The 14,402-nt window shown below is 44.6% G+C and overlaps 1 protein-coding gene across 4 annotated transcripts in view; it reads right to left on the reverse strand.

The window, feature by feature from the left end:
* LOC140483601 (high mobility group protein HMG-I/HMG-Y-like) overlaps positions 1-14,402 on the reverse strand; it is a 254,191-nt gene that overhangs the window by 146,661 nt on the left and 93,128 nt on the right. For all 4 annotated transcript variants that reach the window (XR_011962008.1, XR_011962009.1, XM_072581857.1 and 1 more), the window contains exons 3-4: positions 12,953-13,036; positions 10,091-10,141 (exon numbers count right to left, since the gene is read on the reverse strand). Coding sequence is in view for 2 of the 4 variants with exons in the window: in XM_072581857.1 (XP_072437958.1) it covers positions 10,091-10,141; positions 12,953-13,036 (135 nt within the window). In the remaining 2 variants the exon portion in view is untranslated. The remainder of the gene's footprint in view (positions 1-10,090; positions 10,142-12,952; positions 13,037-14,402) is intronic.

The raw sequence follows: 14,402 nt of genomic DNA on the forward strand, positions 1-14,402 counted from the left end.
GTTATACAGCAGGGACCAACACTGGGGTGTCCCCACTTAGACTGCAGGGACTATCACTGGGGTGTCCCCAGTTATACAGCAGGGGCCATCACTGGGGTGTCCCCACTTAGACTGCAGGAGTAAAGCAGTGAGTGTTACTTGCCCATGTCTCTAGCCTTAAACTATCCTGTGCTGGGCTGGTGCTTGTGTTACATTTGCATGTAATGAGTATTCATCAGTGTGAAGCTTGTTTTCCTTGCAGCCTGCTGTCTGGATGAAGTCAGCAGGGACATGACATGGTTTGAAGTGGCGTGCATCAGTTAGCTTTACGCACTTTGTGTGGAAGGGTCAGCAGCTTCCCTCTTTCCGGGGAATTCCACCCCCTCAGGCTGTGGAGGGGAAATAGGAGAATGACAGCTTGCAATGGAGGCTCAGATAGTGAAGGAGAGGGAGACAGGTACAGACTGGGGTCAGGGGGACAGAGGAGTGGAAGCAAGCTGCAGGGAACGGTGAGATGGGAAACATGGAGGTGTGAGATGGGAAGGACCTGGCATCTGGGTGTGAGTAGGACAGTCAAGACAAGGAAACTTCTTTTTCATTCATTCATGGAACATAAGCATGGCTGGCTGGGCCCAGCATTTATTGCCCATCCCTAGTTGCCCCTTGAGAAGGTGGCGGTGAGCTACCTTCTTGAACTGCTGCAGTTCACGTGCTATAAGCAGACCCACAATGCCCTTAGGGAGGGAATTCCAAGATTTTGACCCAGTGACAGTGAAGGAATGGTGATATATTTCCAAGTCAGGATGGTGAGTGGTTTGCAGGGGTGGTATTCCCATGTATCTGCTGCGCTTGTCCTTATGGCTGGAAGTAGCTGTGGGTTCAGAAACTGCTGTCTGAGGATTGTTGGTGAATGTCTGCAGTGCATCTTGTAGATGGTACAAATTGCTGCTACTGAGCATCAGTGGTGGAGTGAATGGATGCTTGTGGATGTGGTGCCAATCAAGCGGGGACTGCTTTGTCCTGGATGGTGTCAAGTTTCTGGAGTGTTGTTGGAGCTGCAACTATCCCGACCAGTGCAGGAAATTCCATCAGCCGTCTGAATTATGCCTTACAAATGGTGGACAAGCTTTGGGAGGCACGGTGGCACAGTGGTTAGCACTGCTGCCTCACAGCGCCGGAGACCCGGGTTCAATTCCCGCCTCAGGCGACTGACTGTGTGGAGTTTGCACGTTCTCCCCGTGTCTGCGTGGGTTTCCTCCGGGTGCTCCGGTTTCCTCCCACAGTCCAAAAGATGTGCAGGTCAGGTGAATTGGCCATGCTAAATTGCCCGTAGTGTTAGGTAAGGGGTAGATGTAGATCTTGATGTAGATGTCGGGGTATGGGTGGGTTACGCTTCGGCGGGGCGGTGTGGACTTGTTGGGCCGAAGGGCCTGTTTCCACACTGTAGGTAATCTAATCTAATCTAATCTAAATGACTTACTCACTGCAATATACCTAGTCTCTGACCTGCTCTAGTAGTCACTGTGTTTATGTGATGAGTCCAGTTGAGTTTCTGGTCAATGTTTATGTTGATGGTGGGGGAATTCAGTGATGGTAACACCACTGAAGGTCATGGGATGTTGGATAGGTTCTTTCTTGTTGGTGATGGTTATAGCCTTGCATTTATGTTGCTTGAATGTTAGTTGCCACTTATCAACCCAAGCCTCGCTATTGTTCAGATCTTGTGTTTGAACACGGACTGCTTCAGAAGCCGAGGAGTCGTGAATGGTGCTGAATATTGTACAACCATCAGCGAACATCCCCACTTCTGACCTTATGGTGGAGGGAAGCGCTTGATGTGGGCTTATGAAGATGGGTTAGTGTCAGTATTATTCAAATGTGGGGCCATCTCAAGGAACTGGCTGCAAATTCTTGGCGGGCTGTTGAGTTCACTTACAACGTTTCAGTTCCCCCAGCCCGTCCTCGCTCAGACTATGACAGTCTCCTTTCCAATGGAAGGAAAGCCCAGCCAAATCCCACACAGAGTGGTGAGTACAACACTGGACACAAGCAAGAACTTTCAATAGCGACTGAGCAAAAAGCAACCAACATTATTCCTTCACAATAAAGCAAATATCCTTGGCTTTTTTTGTGACAAGCACACACCCAACCACGCGTGTGCACCAATACGTTTAGCTCTCCAAGTAAAACAGTCTCAAAACTAATCTAATGTACTTGAGGGAAGAAGATCTATCATCCTTACCTGGTCTGGATTATGTGTGACTCCAGACCCACAGCAATGTAGTTGGCTCAGAACTGCATTCTGGGTAATTAGAGATGGGCAATAAATGCCAGCCTGGCCAGCAAAACCCACATCCCGTGAATGAATTTTTAAAAAACTTTAAAAGTGAAATCCTTGTCACGTGAAATATTTACAAGTGAAATTTAATTTTGAAGAAGTACACTTCTACGGGCTGTACAGGACATTGGTGAGGACACTGTTGGAATATTGCGTGCAATTCTGGTGTCCTTCCTATCGGCAAGATGTTATGAAACTTGAAAAGGGTTCAGAAAAGATTTACAAGGATGTTGCCAGGGTTGAAGGATTTGATCTACAGGGAGAGGCTGAACAGGCTGCGGCTGTTTTCCCTGGAGTGTCAGAGGCTGAGGGGTGACCTTATAGAGGTTTACAAAATTCTGAGGGGCATGGATAGGGTAAATAGGCAAAGTCTTTTCCTTGGGGCCGGGATGGCATAGGTTTATGGTGAGAGGGGAAAGATATAAAAGAGACCTAAGGGGCAACTTTTTCACGCAGAGGGTGGTACGTGTATGGAATGAGCTGCCAGAGGAAGTGGTGGAGGCTGGTACAATTGCAACATTTAAGAAGCATTTGGATGGGCATATGAATAGGAAGGTTTTAGAGGGATATGGGCCAGGTGCTGGCAGGTGGGACTAGATTGGGTTGGGATATCTGGTTGGCATGGACGGGTTGGACTGAAGGGTCTGTTTCTATGCTGTACATCTCTATGACTCTACCTTTTTGCTCTCGGGTTTCATGTTAATGGCAATGGAGTTGGCCAGGAAACGTGTAGCCATGATGCAGAGTTTCCCTGGTTTGACCAGGAGACTCTTTAACAGGTTGCTACATTGCCAGCTGATGCCAAGTTTCAAGCACTGAATAGCTTCCCTCATCGTAGGATGGTATGGCTGTCCCTCATGCATCTGGCACTTAAAATATTAAATGGAATCCCATGGGAAGTGGGAAATAACAGACAGTGTTTAGTTCTGATTAGGCTGTTCCGAACAGCACACCAACCTTGACAAAATCTCTTCCAAGTCTTGGATCTCTCCAGATCCAAATAGTCATGCACAAGGTTACACTTGCTGGATTTCAAAATGACACACTCACCTCTGATTTGCAAGGTTGTGGGTTCCTGACCCACTCCAGAAATTGAGGCTGACCACTCGTGGTGCTAAGGGCATGCTGCAGTGTTGGGTGTGCTGCTCTATAAGTCATAGGAGCAGGAGTAGGCCATTCAGCCCATCGAGTCTGCTCCACCATTCAATGAGATCATAGTTGATCCAATAATCCTCAGCTCCACTTGCTTACCTTTTCCCCATAGCCCTTGATTCCCTTATTGATTAAAAATCTGCCCATCTCAGCCTTGAATATATTCAGGACCCAGACTCAACCACCAAAGGATCCTTCCACATTTGTCAGAAATTTACCTATATCTCTACCAATGTCATCTACTGTGTCCGTTGCACCCGGGGGAGAGGGGATGCCTTTTTGCGGATCGTTTCAGAGAACATCTCTGGGACACCCACACCCACCAACCCCACCGTCTTGTGGCTGAACACTTCAAGTCCCTCTCCCACCCCGTCAAGGACATGCAGGTCCTGGGCCTCCTCCACCGCCAAACCGTTACCACCCGACACCTGGAGGAAGAACGCTTCATGTTCCACCTTGGGACCCAGCAACCACACGGGATAAATGCAGATTTCAACAGTTTCCTCACTTCCTCTCCCCCCACATTATCCCAGTCCCAAGCCTCCAACTCGGCACTGCCTTCCGGACCCGTCCATCACTCCCCCCTCTGACCTATCACCTTTTCCCTCACCTTCATCCACCTATCACTTTCTCAGCTACCTCCCCCAAACCCCACTCCATCCCATTTATCTCTCAGCCCCCTTGGGACACAATCCTCATTTCCCAAGAAGGGCTTTTGCCCGAAACGTCGATTCTCCTGCTCCTCGGATGCTGCTTGACCCGCTGTGCTTTTCCAGCACCACACGCTCGACCCAGACTTAACAGCCACAGATTCACAACTATCTGAGAAAAGAAAGGTTACTTATCTTTGTCTTAAATGTGAGAGCCCTTATTCTGAGACTATATCCTCTGGTCCTAGATTCTCCCATGAGGAGAAACAACCTTTCTGTATTTACCCTGTCAAGGCCCTCAGAATCCTGTGAGTCTCCACAAGGCCTTTGGATTCGATGTTGAACAAAGACAAGTGCGTTGGCCAACATTTACCTCTGTGCCAACATCAAAAGAAAGGATTATCTGGCCATTTGCTGTGTCAAAATTTATACCCGTGTTTAGTAAATATTGTAATATTAATAACTCTACTTCAATGATGTAAAGAACTTTGAGATGTTCAATTCTGACCTCCCTACTACAGGAAAGATGTTGTTAAATTTGCAAGGGTTCGGAAAAGATTCACAAGGATGGTGCCAGGGTTGGAGGGTTTGAGCTCTAACGAGAGGTTGGGGTTGTTTTCCCTGGAGTGTCAGAGGCTGAGGGGTGACTTTATAGAGGTTTATAAAATCATGAGGGTTTTGGATAGGGTAAACAGACAAAGTCTTTTCCCTGGGGTCGGGGAGTCCAGAACTAGAGGGCATAGGTTTAGGGTGAGAGGGGAAAGATATAAAAGGGACCTAGGGGGCAACTGTTTCACACAGAGGGTGGTACGTGTATGGAATGAGCTGCCAGAGGAAGTGGTGGAGGCTGGTACAATTACAACGTTTAAAATGCATCTGGATGGGTATATGAATAGGAAGGGTTTGGAGGGGTATGGGCCAAGCACTGGCAAATGGGACTAGATTAATTTAGGATATCTGGTTGGCATGGACAAGTTGGACTGAAGGGTCTGTTTCTGTGCTGTTCAACATTCTTGCCTAGGTTAGCTATGAAAATTAATATCTAATATCACACCAAAAAAGGTAGTACTAGAGTGGCAATGTAAGTAGACCATTAACTCTGAGACCCAGGCTAATTTACTGGGAAGCCCTTCCTGATGAAGGGCTTTTGCCCGAAACGTCGATTTTGCTGCTCCTTGGATGCTGCCTGAACTGCTGTGCTCTTCCAGCACCACTAATCTATAATTCACTGGGAAACTGGGTTAAAATCTCACCATGGAATTCAGATTTAATGGTTAAATCTGGAATTTTGCAACTAATTCCAAGTCTTTGTCAAATAGCCAGGATAGGTACGAGGGGAAGAAGGGCCTTTATTTGTGATAATTCTGCTCCATTTAAGCTTAGCTCAGGTCTACTTCCCTTTCTGACCAAGGTCCAAACACTACTGCTGGAACTGGGTATTTCTCTGGTTTAATATGGGACTGCACAAACTTGTTAAAAGCTTGAACGAGGCTAATTGAAAGCACACTACCTGCTGCTGCACAATAAATGTCAGAAAACACTGCCTGTTAAAGTCCCAGATGGGAAATAAATTACAGTTGTTTACGGGGGATGTTGTTGTGATGTTTTAATTGCATTCCGATGTCCACCAATTATTGCCCTCAGTATCCGCAACATTGCCATCAGTACACTTCTTACAATTAATTAAAAACACATCAAAAATCCCCAATAAACTTCCCTTATTTCCATCTGTTCTGTGAACTGGGTGTTTGGTTTGCCAGGAGAAAATCACTTCAAAGAGGCAGGCCAGGCTTCATTTTTAAAGTTCTCTTAATTCACGCACAGGATGTGGGCATCGCTGGCTAGGCCAGCATTTATTGCCCATTCCTAATTGCCCAGAGGGTAGTTAAGATTCAACCATATTACTGTGGGTCTGGAGTCACATGTCAGCCAAGACAGCAGTTTGCTTCCCTAAGGGATATTAGTGATTCAGATGGGCGTTTCCTGACAACCATCAATGCTTTCATGGTCATCATTAGACTCTTAATTCCAGATTTTTATTGGATTCACATTCCATTATCTGCCATGGCTGGATTTGAACCTGCGTCCTCTGAACATTACCTGGGTCTCTGCATTAATAGGCCAGCAGCAACACCACAAGGCCATCACATCCCTTTTTCTTCAGGAACAGGCTCGTTTGACCTCTAGACCCACCGACTTCTGCTGGAAAGTAGGCCTACACTTTGGGAGTTCTTGATGTATTGTGGACTTAAATATTATCTAAAAATTGTGCAGTGTTTTTACAGACTCCCCAGCAAGGTTTACAGGTAACAATTTAATCCTATGAATCAGATGCTGTATGTAGAATCCCCACTGTGTGGAAACAGGCCCTTCAGCCCAGCAGTCCATGCTGACCCTCCAAGGAGCAGCCCACACAGACCCATTCCCCTACATTTTATCCCTGACTAATGTACCTAACCTACACGTCCCTGATTACGACAGACAATTGAGCATGGCCAATTCACCTAACCTGCACATCTTCAGATTGTGGGAGGAAACCAGAGCACCTGGAGTAAGCCCACGCAGACATAGGGAGAACATACAAACTCCACACAGACAATCACCAGAGGCTGGGATCGAACGCAGGTGCCTGGAGCTTTGAGGCAGCAGTGCTAACCACTGAGCCACTGTGCTGCCCCCCATGGGCTGTATATGAGTCATGGAGTGAGTTACAGGCTGGAATCTAAAGAGTTGCCCGTTGATGTATATAATAAGGGATATTGCAGACCTGGGTACATCCCTAGGATCTAACAAAGAGATTCAGATCATTTATACACTTAATCATGGAGAACTGGGAATGTGTTCCAAGACATTGATCTAATTGAGGAGGTTTAGAGGGCTTAGGTATGGATGATAGATATTTGACAGTGATTTAGATTCTATAAGAGAATTTGGTCTTGTGGCACAGTGGTAAGTTTGACTAGGTTGCCCAGCGGTCAAATCTCATTTCAAGACAAGATGGCCTCTGCTGAGAAGTCTTCACGATGTGATTCAACAAGCAGGCAATCAGCACGGTGGTGCAGTGGTTAGCACTGCTGCCTCACAGCGCCAGAGACCCGGGTTCAATTCCCGCCTCAGGCGACTGACTGTGTGGCGTTTGCACATTCTCCCCGTGTCTGCGTGGGTTTCCTCCGGGTGCTCTGGTTTCCTCCCACAGTCCAAAGATGTGCAGGTCAGGTGAATTGGCCATGCTAAACTGCCCGTAGTGTTAGGTAAGGGGTAGATGTAGATGTAGGGGTATGGGTGGGTTGCGCTTCGGCGGGGCGGTGTGGACTTGTTGGGCCGAAGGGCCTGTTTCCACACTGTAAGTAATCTAATCTTTCCTCACATTCACAAAGGAAATAAATTATGTGATACGCTTAACAAAAGTATCAAGGGGACCACATCATCTAAGAAGGAAGTAACTGGTGGGTTTAAGATTCCACAGAAGTGTGGAATTAAAAGTCCACCGATGACCATGAAAACATTATTGCTTTTTGTAAAAAAAAAACCCACCTAGTTTACCAATGTCCTTCACTGACTCTTAACTGCCCTGTGATCTCCTGATGAAGGGCTTATGCCCGAAACGTCAACTCCCCTGCTCCTCGGATACTGCCTGATCTGTTGTACTTTTCCAGTGCCACACTCTTTGACTCTGATCTCCAGTATCCGTAGCCCTCACTTTCTCCTATTAAATAGCCTCCTAGTTATATCAACTGCTGGAAAGGATGAAAAAGAAATGAAATGAGACACACCACTTGGCATCCACTCTGTCCCTAATGATGTTGTGGTTGTCCCTGCACCAGACAGACTGCAGTGGTTCAAGCAGACAGCTCACCATCACCTTAAAGGCAACGAGGGATGGTCGATAAATACTGCTCCGACCAGCGACACCCACATCCCGTGAAGGAATAACAAAACCAAACCTGACACAACCTTCATTAACCCAACAATTATACTCGGTAGCAAATACAGCTGGCCACCTGAACAAAGACAAGTGGATTAAACAGACCCTTGCTGACGTGACCTCAGTCACTCATAGCCTGTAGACTCCATATATACAGGAAGAAAATAAGTTAAGGTCATCTATTCCTGAAAGGTTTGGGCAGGGAGCAGGTTCTCTGTACTTGTAGAGATTAGATTAGAGTGGTGCTGGAAAAGCACAGCAGGTCAGGCAGCATCCGAGGAGCAGGAAAATCGACGTTTCGGGCAAAAGCCCTTCATCAGGAACGTCTCTGTACTTGCACTCAACAGAAATTAGATTCCAACCTACAAGAGCAGCTTTGCTCCAGAGACCAGTATCTGATACCAACACGGGTAGAAAATGAGAGCTCAATGTCCATCAGTTTGAATAGAAAGTGTAAAAGTTGTGTTTTTTTTCTGCTTTTATTCTTTCATGGTGATGTGGGTGTCAATGATAAGCTCAATATAGTTGTCCATCCGTAACTGCCCTGGAACTGAGTGGCTTGCTTCACCATTTCAGAGGATAGTTAAGAGTCAACCATTGGCTTGGAGTCACACATAGGCCAGAGCTGGAGTCAATGGCTAATTTCCTTAACCTAAAGGATTTTAGTGAGCCAGATATCTTCTTATCCCTACCACCAGCTTTCAATTCCAGATTTATTCATTGAATTTAAGTTCCACAAGCTACAAAGGGGTTGTAACTCAGGTCCCCACACTATTGGTGACATTAGTATGATGACACCACCTTCAACTCTTATAGAATCAGAGAATTGTTACAGCACTGGAGGCCATTTGGCCCATCATATGCTTACTACTTCTCCTAAAGAGCAATTCACATGTGACACTCCCCACATTGATGTACATTCCCCTCTTCAGTGATGTCAAAAATTTAGAAAATAAAGAAGGATTTATGAGGCCACTTTGTGTCAAATTGTTGGTCATAAATTTACAAGAATGTTACTTGGACTTCAGGGGTTAAGTTCTGGGAGATATTAGACAAATGAAGCCTGTTTTCTCTAGAATTTAGAAGGTTAAGGGAAGATCCGATTAAAATATTCTAGATATTAACAGGAAAAGACAGGAGAGATAAAGAGAAACTTTTTTCCACTGGTTGGGGATTGTACAGCTAAGGGTTTGAGAATTAGGTCCTCAGGAGAGATGTTCAGAAGCTCTTCTACACACAATGGGTGGGAAAGGTTTGGAACTCTCTTCCACAAATGGCAGTAGTTAACTTTCTAGATCAGTCGTTAACTTTCAATCAGAGGTAGATACATTTTTGTTAAGCAAAGGTTTTAAGGGATATGGGGCAAAGGCAGGTATATGGAGTTAGGTCATAGGTCTGCCATGATCTCGTTGAATGGTGGAACAGGCTAAAGGGGCTGAATGGCCTACTCATAGAGTCATACAGCATGGAAACAGACTCTTTGGTCCAACCAGTCTATTGCAACCATAGTCCCACACTAAACTAATCCACATGCCTGTGCCTGGCCTATATCCCTCCAAGCATTTTTTATTCATGTACTTGTCTCACTCCTGTCCCTTTGTTCCAAAATCTCTGAGTATATGACTGCGGTTTTCTGTGGTGGCTGACACAAGTTAATTCAAACCAAGGTCTCTTTGATATTAACTTTCATATTAACATGTTGTTGGTTCACTGAAATACTTGCTTCCCTCGCTGGCTTGTTTTCAACAAGATAAAACATGCCCACCCCCATGCAAATGACATCACTGAGGACTCAGCTAGTTAAGAACAGCCTGCAATAAATCACTTTAGCAGACCTATGATAGGCCAAATTACCTCCCTCAGGCCTGCAACAAAACATGTACCTCCTTCTCACTGACTTTCCCATTATTGGCAGGGTGCTTGTAAATGAAAACATGGGGAGGGATATTGGAGAATCTAATACCATGGTCCCAGAGACCACTGAGAGAATTAAAACTCTTTAACAGCAAGGAAGTAACTTTGTTCATCATATTGTATGCCACTCACCCATTTTCTCGGTCTCCCTCTAGGCCGTTTCACTCTAGGTGGCTCTGCTTTCTGTAGATACAGATAATTTGACAACTTATTAACAAGGGGTTCAATTACTCAAGCACATTCATGTATTTCAGAGTTGTGTTATGTCTCACGGTCAATATGTCAGCCAATAATAAAAGACGTGCTTACAATAGCATCACTACATTGTATTGTGTAACCTGTGGGTATACAAATCTCATTCTCCATCTTAACCTGGATCACTAATATGCTATTGGGAAACATGCTCCTCTGTTACAACACAACAGCTTAATATTGGCCCAGGTAATTATATGCCTGAGGAACGTAAAACTTGGACATAATAGTTAGATGTAATAAATGTCTGTTAAGTTCTTCAATGCCACAATATCCATATCCAGTTTCTTACCTTATTGGATAATATATGCATTGCCACATCAATTAATTACACCCTGTTGGTGACAAACCAATTGCTCCCAATCATTGAACTTATACCTGATGCCATTTTATTTGGCGAAATATGTAACGTTATCCAGCATTAACAGCCATTGCAGGAAAACCCATGTTTTCTGTGCCATCTGCCTATCTGCCCTTCATGAGGATGTGTGTCTCCTCCATGAACTTATCCTTCCCACATTGTGGTTATTGCCTTTCCTACAATGAAAACTCAGTTCAAATGGCTCTCTATTGAGCTCGGGTTTCTCACCAGTGCCGCAGTCTCATGCCAGCCCCTTCTCTGCTGGCATAGGTGCAGCCGGCTGGAAAAGGAGGAAATCACACCCAGGTCAGGCCTGACGTGATTAGATTAGATTCCCTCCAGTGTGGAAACAGGCCCGTCAACCCAACAAGCCCACACCGACCCTCCGATGAGCAACCCACCCAGAACCATTCCCCTACATTTACCCCTGCACCTAACACTACGGACAACTTAGCATGGCCTTGTCTCAATGAGAATCCAGTCCCAACTTTTTTTCATTTCAGACGGATTTGAGTAAATTTAATTATTTGATGTAACTGATTTTAAAATACCTGCTGTGATTGGATTTGAACTCTCACCCTTGCAGATATTGAGTATTAACCATCCTGTATCATAGTCACCAAGCTGCCATTTCATATTGTTATGCCACACCACCCCCTGTACCAGGACACTAAGGCTCCAGGGTCACTGATGTGAAAACTCGATGTATTGACTGTAAATTGTACACTGAAATCAGACAGCTTTAATTAAAAGTCTGCCCCTCTGAAGTCAATTTTTATTTTAGACATCGCTGTTGCCATGTTATTTATGCTGGTAAATTCAAATAACCATCCCATTCATTTTTAATGCAAATGAAAAGACTTTCAATTAACAGAAGCTGTCTAACCATGATGAAGGACAAGGTCTTGAACTTAACACAAAATTATGTCAGAAAACCCGTGTCTTTCTCTGATTATTACATTTCTGTGGTTATTATTTTACCATGGGGTTCTGTCTGGTGAGGTTAAGGATCTTGCTTTCTTCAGAAACAGGGAGCCTTTGAGGTCTGCACGTTGACTTTTCCAAATTTGTGAGGCGGTTGGTAAAAGTTAATCCAAATTGTTCACTGAGGCAGACAGCTCAAATTTCAGGGGATTGGAGTAAATAAAAGATCAGGGGCTTTGGAGGATGAAGGGAAGTCTGATCAACAATTTTTTTCCCCACACACAAACAGTAAAAGAGTTGATGCCATACTTTACAATGCTTGGACCTTTGAAGTGGGTCATATAAATCAATTCAAGGTCCATTTAGATATGTCTGTGGATTGGGAAGATGGATGGGTGGGCTTGACTTCAATCAGGAAGAAACAAGCATTTGTTTTAATATGTTCGAGTTTCTTGAGCAATGTTTGGCACAAAGGGGCATTAGAACATAGAACAATACAGCGCAGAACAGTCCCTTCGGCCCTCAATGTTGCGCCGATCTGTGAACTATTCTCAGCTCATCCCCCTGCACTATCCCATCATCATCCATGTGCTTATCCAAGGATTGTTTAAATCTCCCTAATGTGGCTGAGTTAACTATATTGACAGGCAGGGCATTGTTGGAGGTTTAGTGCCAAGGGAGGGCTGTACTATTGGAGAGTCAGTGCTGATCACCCTCACTATCCTGTTGAACTTGTCATTGGAGTATGAAGACAGTTTTAAACACTCCAGGATTTAGTGATGGTTTGTCCTGACATTGTTGCAATGGCCTCCCCACCCTCCAGGCTTGGTCCTGGTGTCACCAAGAATTGAACATTGATCTCCAGAATACTGCAGTGGGCAAAATAAGAGAAGGATCATTGTGGGGAAATTAAAACACACAATTTCTTGTTTTCTGTCAATACAGTTGTTAATTGTAAATATATCGCTGGATATTTGACTCATCATGAGAAATGCAAGAATACAAAATTTATCCTACAGGAACTGACTGGTTGGCAAGTCAATTCCAAATCACCAGGCATTACCTTGCAGGAAGCACCAGGGAACTACAAGCTCTCTAATCTTCTGGGTAATTCAAAAATGTGCCTGGCTAGAACACGTTCCTTTTATTTGAAGAATATAGATCCCAGCAAGTGAATGCATATTGCTTCTAGCGAATGAAATTGAGCCACCTTACAAGCTCAACTGATTATAAACTGGTCATTAGCCTGGCTATTGGCGCATTCAGGATAGCTCAGCCAATGCTGTCCAAACACAGAATCACACAGAACAGAAATATAGGAAATGGAAAGTTTGCTTTGTTGGCTCTGCAGAGCTGGGAGGTGCAGTAATAAGTACATCCACCCACTGGCTACCTGGAAATGAATTAAGGCTGTGTCTATTAAAATAAAAGTAAAAAACACCTTTCCAAACAGGTACCTTTCGGACTGCTCGCGGTTCCTTGTTCTTGCTGCCTATCGGTCTTCCTCGAGGTCGCTTAGGAGTAGGAGGTCCAGTAGGTTCCTGAAGGAGAAATTACACGCGAAAGTTAACATTGACAAAGTTGAGAAGCTTTCAAAGGTGTGTATCCTTTGAAATAATATTCTACATATAAATTAATGAATATATATATATGTTGGGACAGATTGATACATTTTTGAAAGCAAGCAGTACATAAATATGAGAGTGTGGCGTTGGAAAAGCACAGCAGGTCAGGTAGCATCCGAGATGCAGGAAAGTCAACACTTCCGGCAAAAGCCCTTCATCAGGAAAGCCCTTCATCGGGCTTTTTGCCCAAAACATCAATTCTCCTGCTCCTCGGACGCTGCCCGACCTGCTGTGCTTTTCCAGCACCACACTCTCGCATCTGATTTCCAGCATCTGCAGTCCTCGCACACTCCTGGTACATAGGTATGTCAGTAATACGCATCAGTATCCACTAATCCCATGGCAATTCTCAGTGCTTCTGTCATAAATGTTTTGAAGAACTCATGGCAATAAGAAAAGGTGTGTGTTTTCTGCTCAGTGGATTGATGCACTGGATTGCGTGATTATTTTGTGCTCAAACAGAACTGATATATCAACGAGAAAGGATGAAAAATCTTTTGTTCGTAGTTCGGGACAGGAGAGTCAGTTTTTAAGCGGCATGTTGTGACTGAGGAAGTGCTACCTGAAAGGGTTGCTCGGGCAAAGAGATTTAGATAAATTCTTGAAGGGAGAAACGTTGTAGGTCTATGTGAGCTAGGCAAGGAAGTGGAGCTAAAACCAATTGCTCTCTTAAAGAATGATACAATCAGAGCAGAGTAGAGCGTAATGACTGGGTGACATCTGGAGTAACACGACCTTCTTCCTGTCACTCAACCCGAAATGTTAACTCTGATTTTTCTCTACAGATGCTGCCAGACCTGCTGAGCTTTTCCTGAAATTTCTGTTTCTGCTTTTGGACAGACAGAAGTTGGTCATTCAGCCCCTTGAGCCTATTCCACCTCTCACCAAAGTCTGGACATCTACCCACCTTTGACCCAACTTCCTTTGACTCTATATCCGTTGTCAAACAAAACTGCAACAAAAACGTCAAACAGAGCAAAGTACACATAATAAAATGTAATGAAATATTTTCCACCCACTTTTGTTTTTAACCATTCCTGCTCACTATGAAGACATCAAGTCTTAAACAAGCAAAACTTCCAATTAGTCAATCCAAACAAGAGCCCACTGAATGGGAGAATCAAGCCGTAATTGACAAGATGGAGGCAAATTGCCATAGATTTGCTCCTACAACGAAGTTTGACGCACCACAGTCTTAGGAAACAGTGCATATGTTTCCAGTGTTAACCGTGGAACTATGTGCCAAGGGTGGGCCCTTGCTGGGTTCAACATAATTTCCAAC

Source organism: Chiloscyllium punctatum, chromosome 12, assembly GCF_047496795.1.
Source record: "Chiloscyllium punctatum isolate Juve2018m chromosome 12, sChiPun1.3, whole genome shotgun sequence".
Lineage (NCBI taxonomy): Eukaryota > Metazoa > Chordata > Chondrichthyes > Orectolobiformes > Hemiscylliidae > Chiloscyllium > Chiloscyllium punctatum.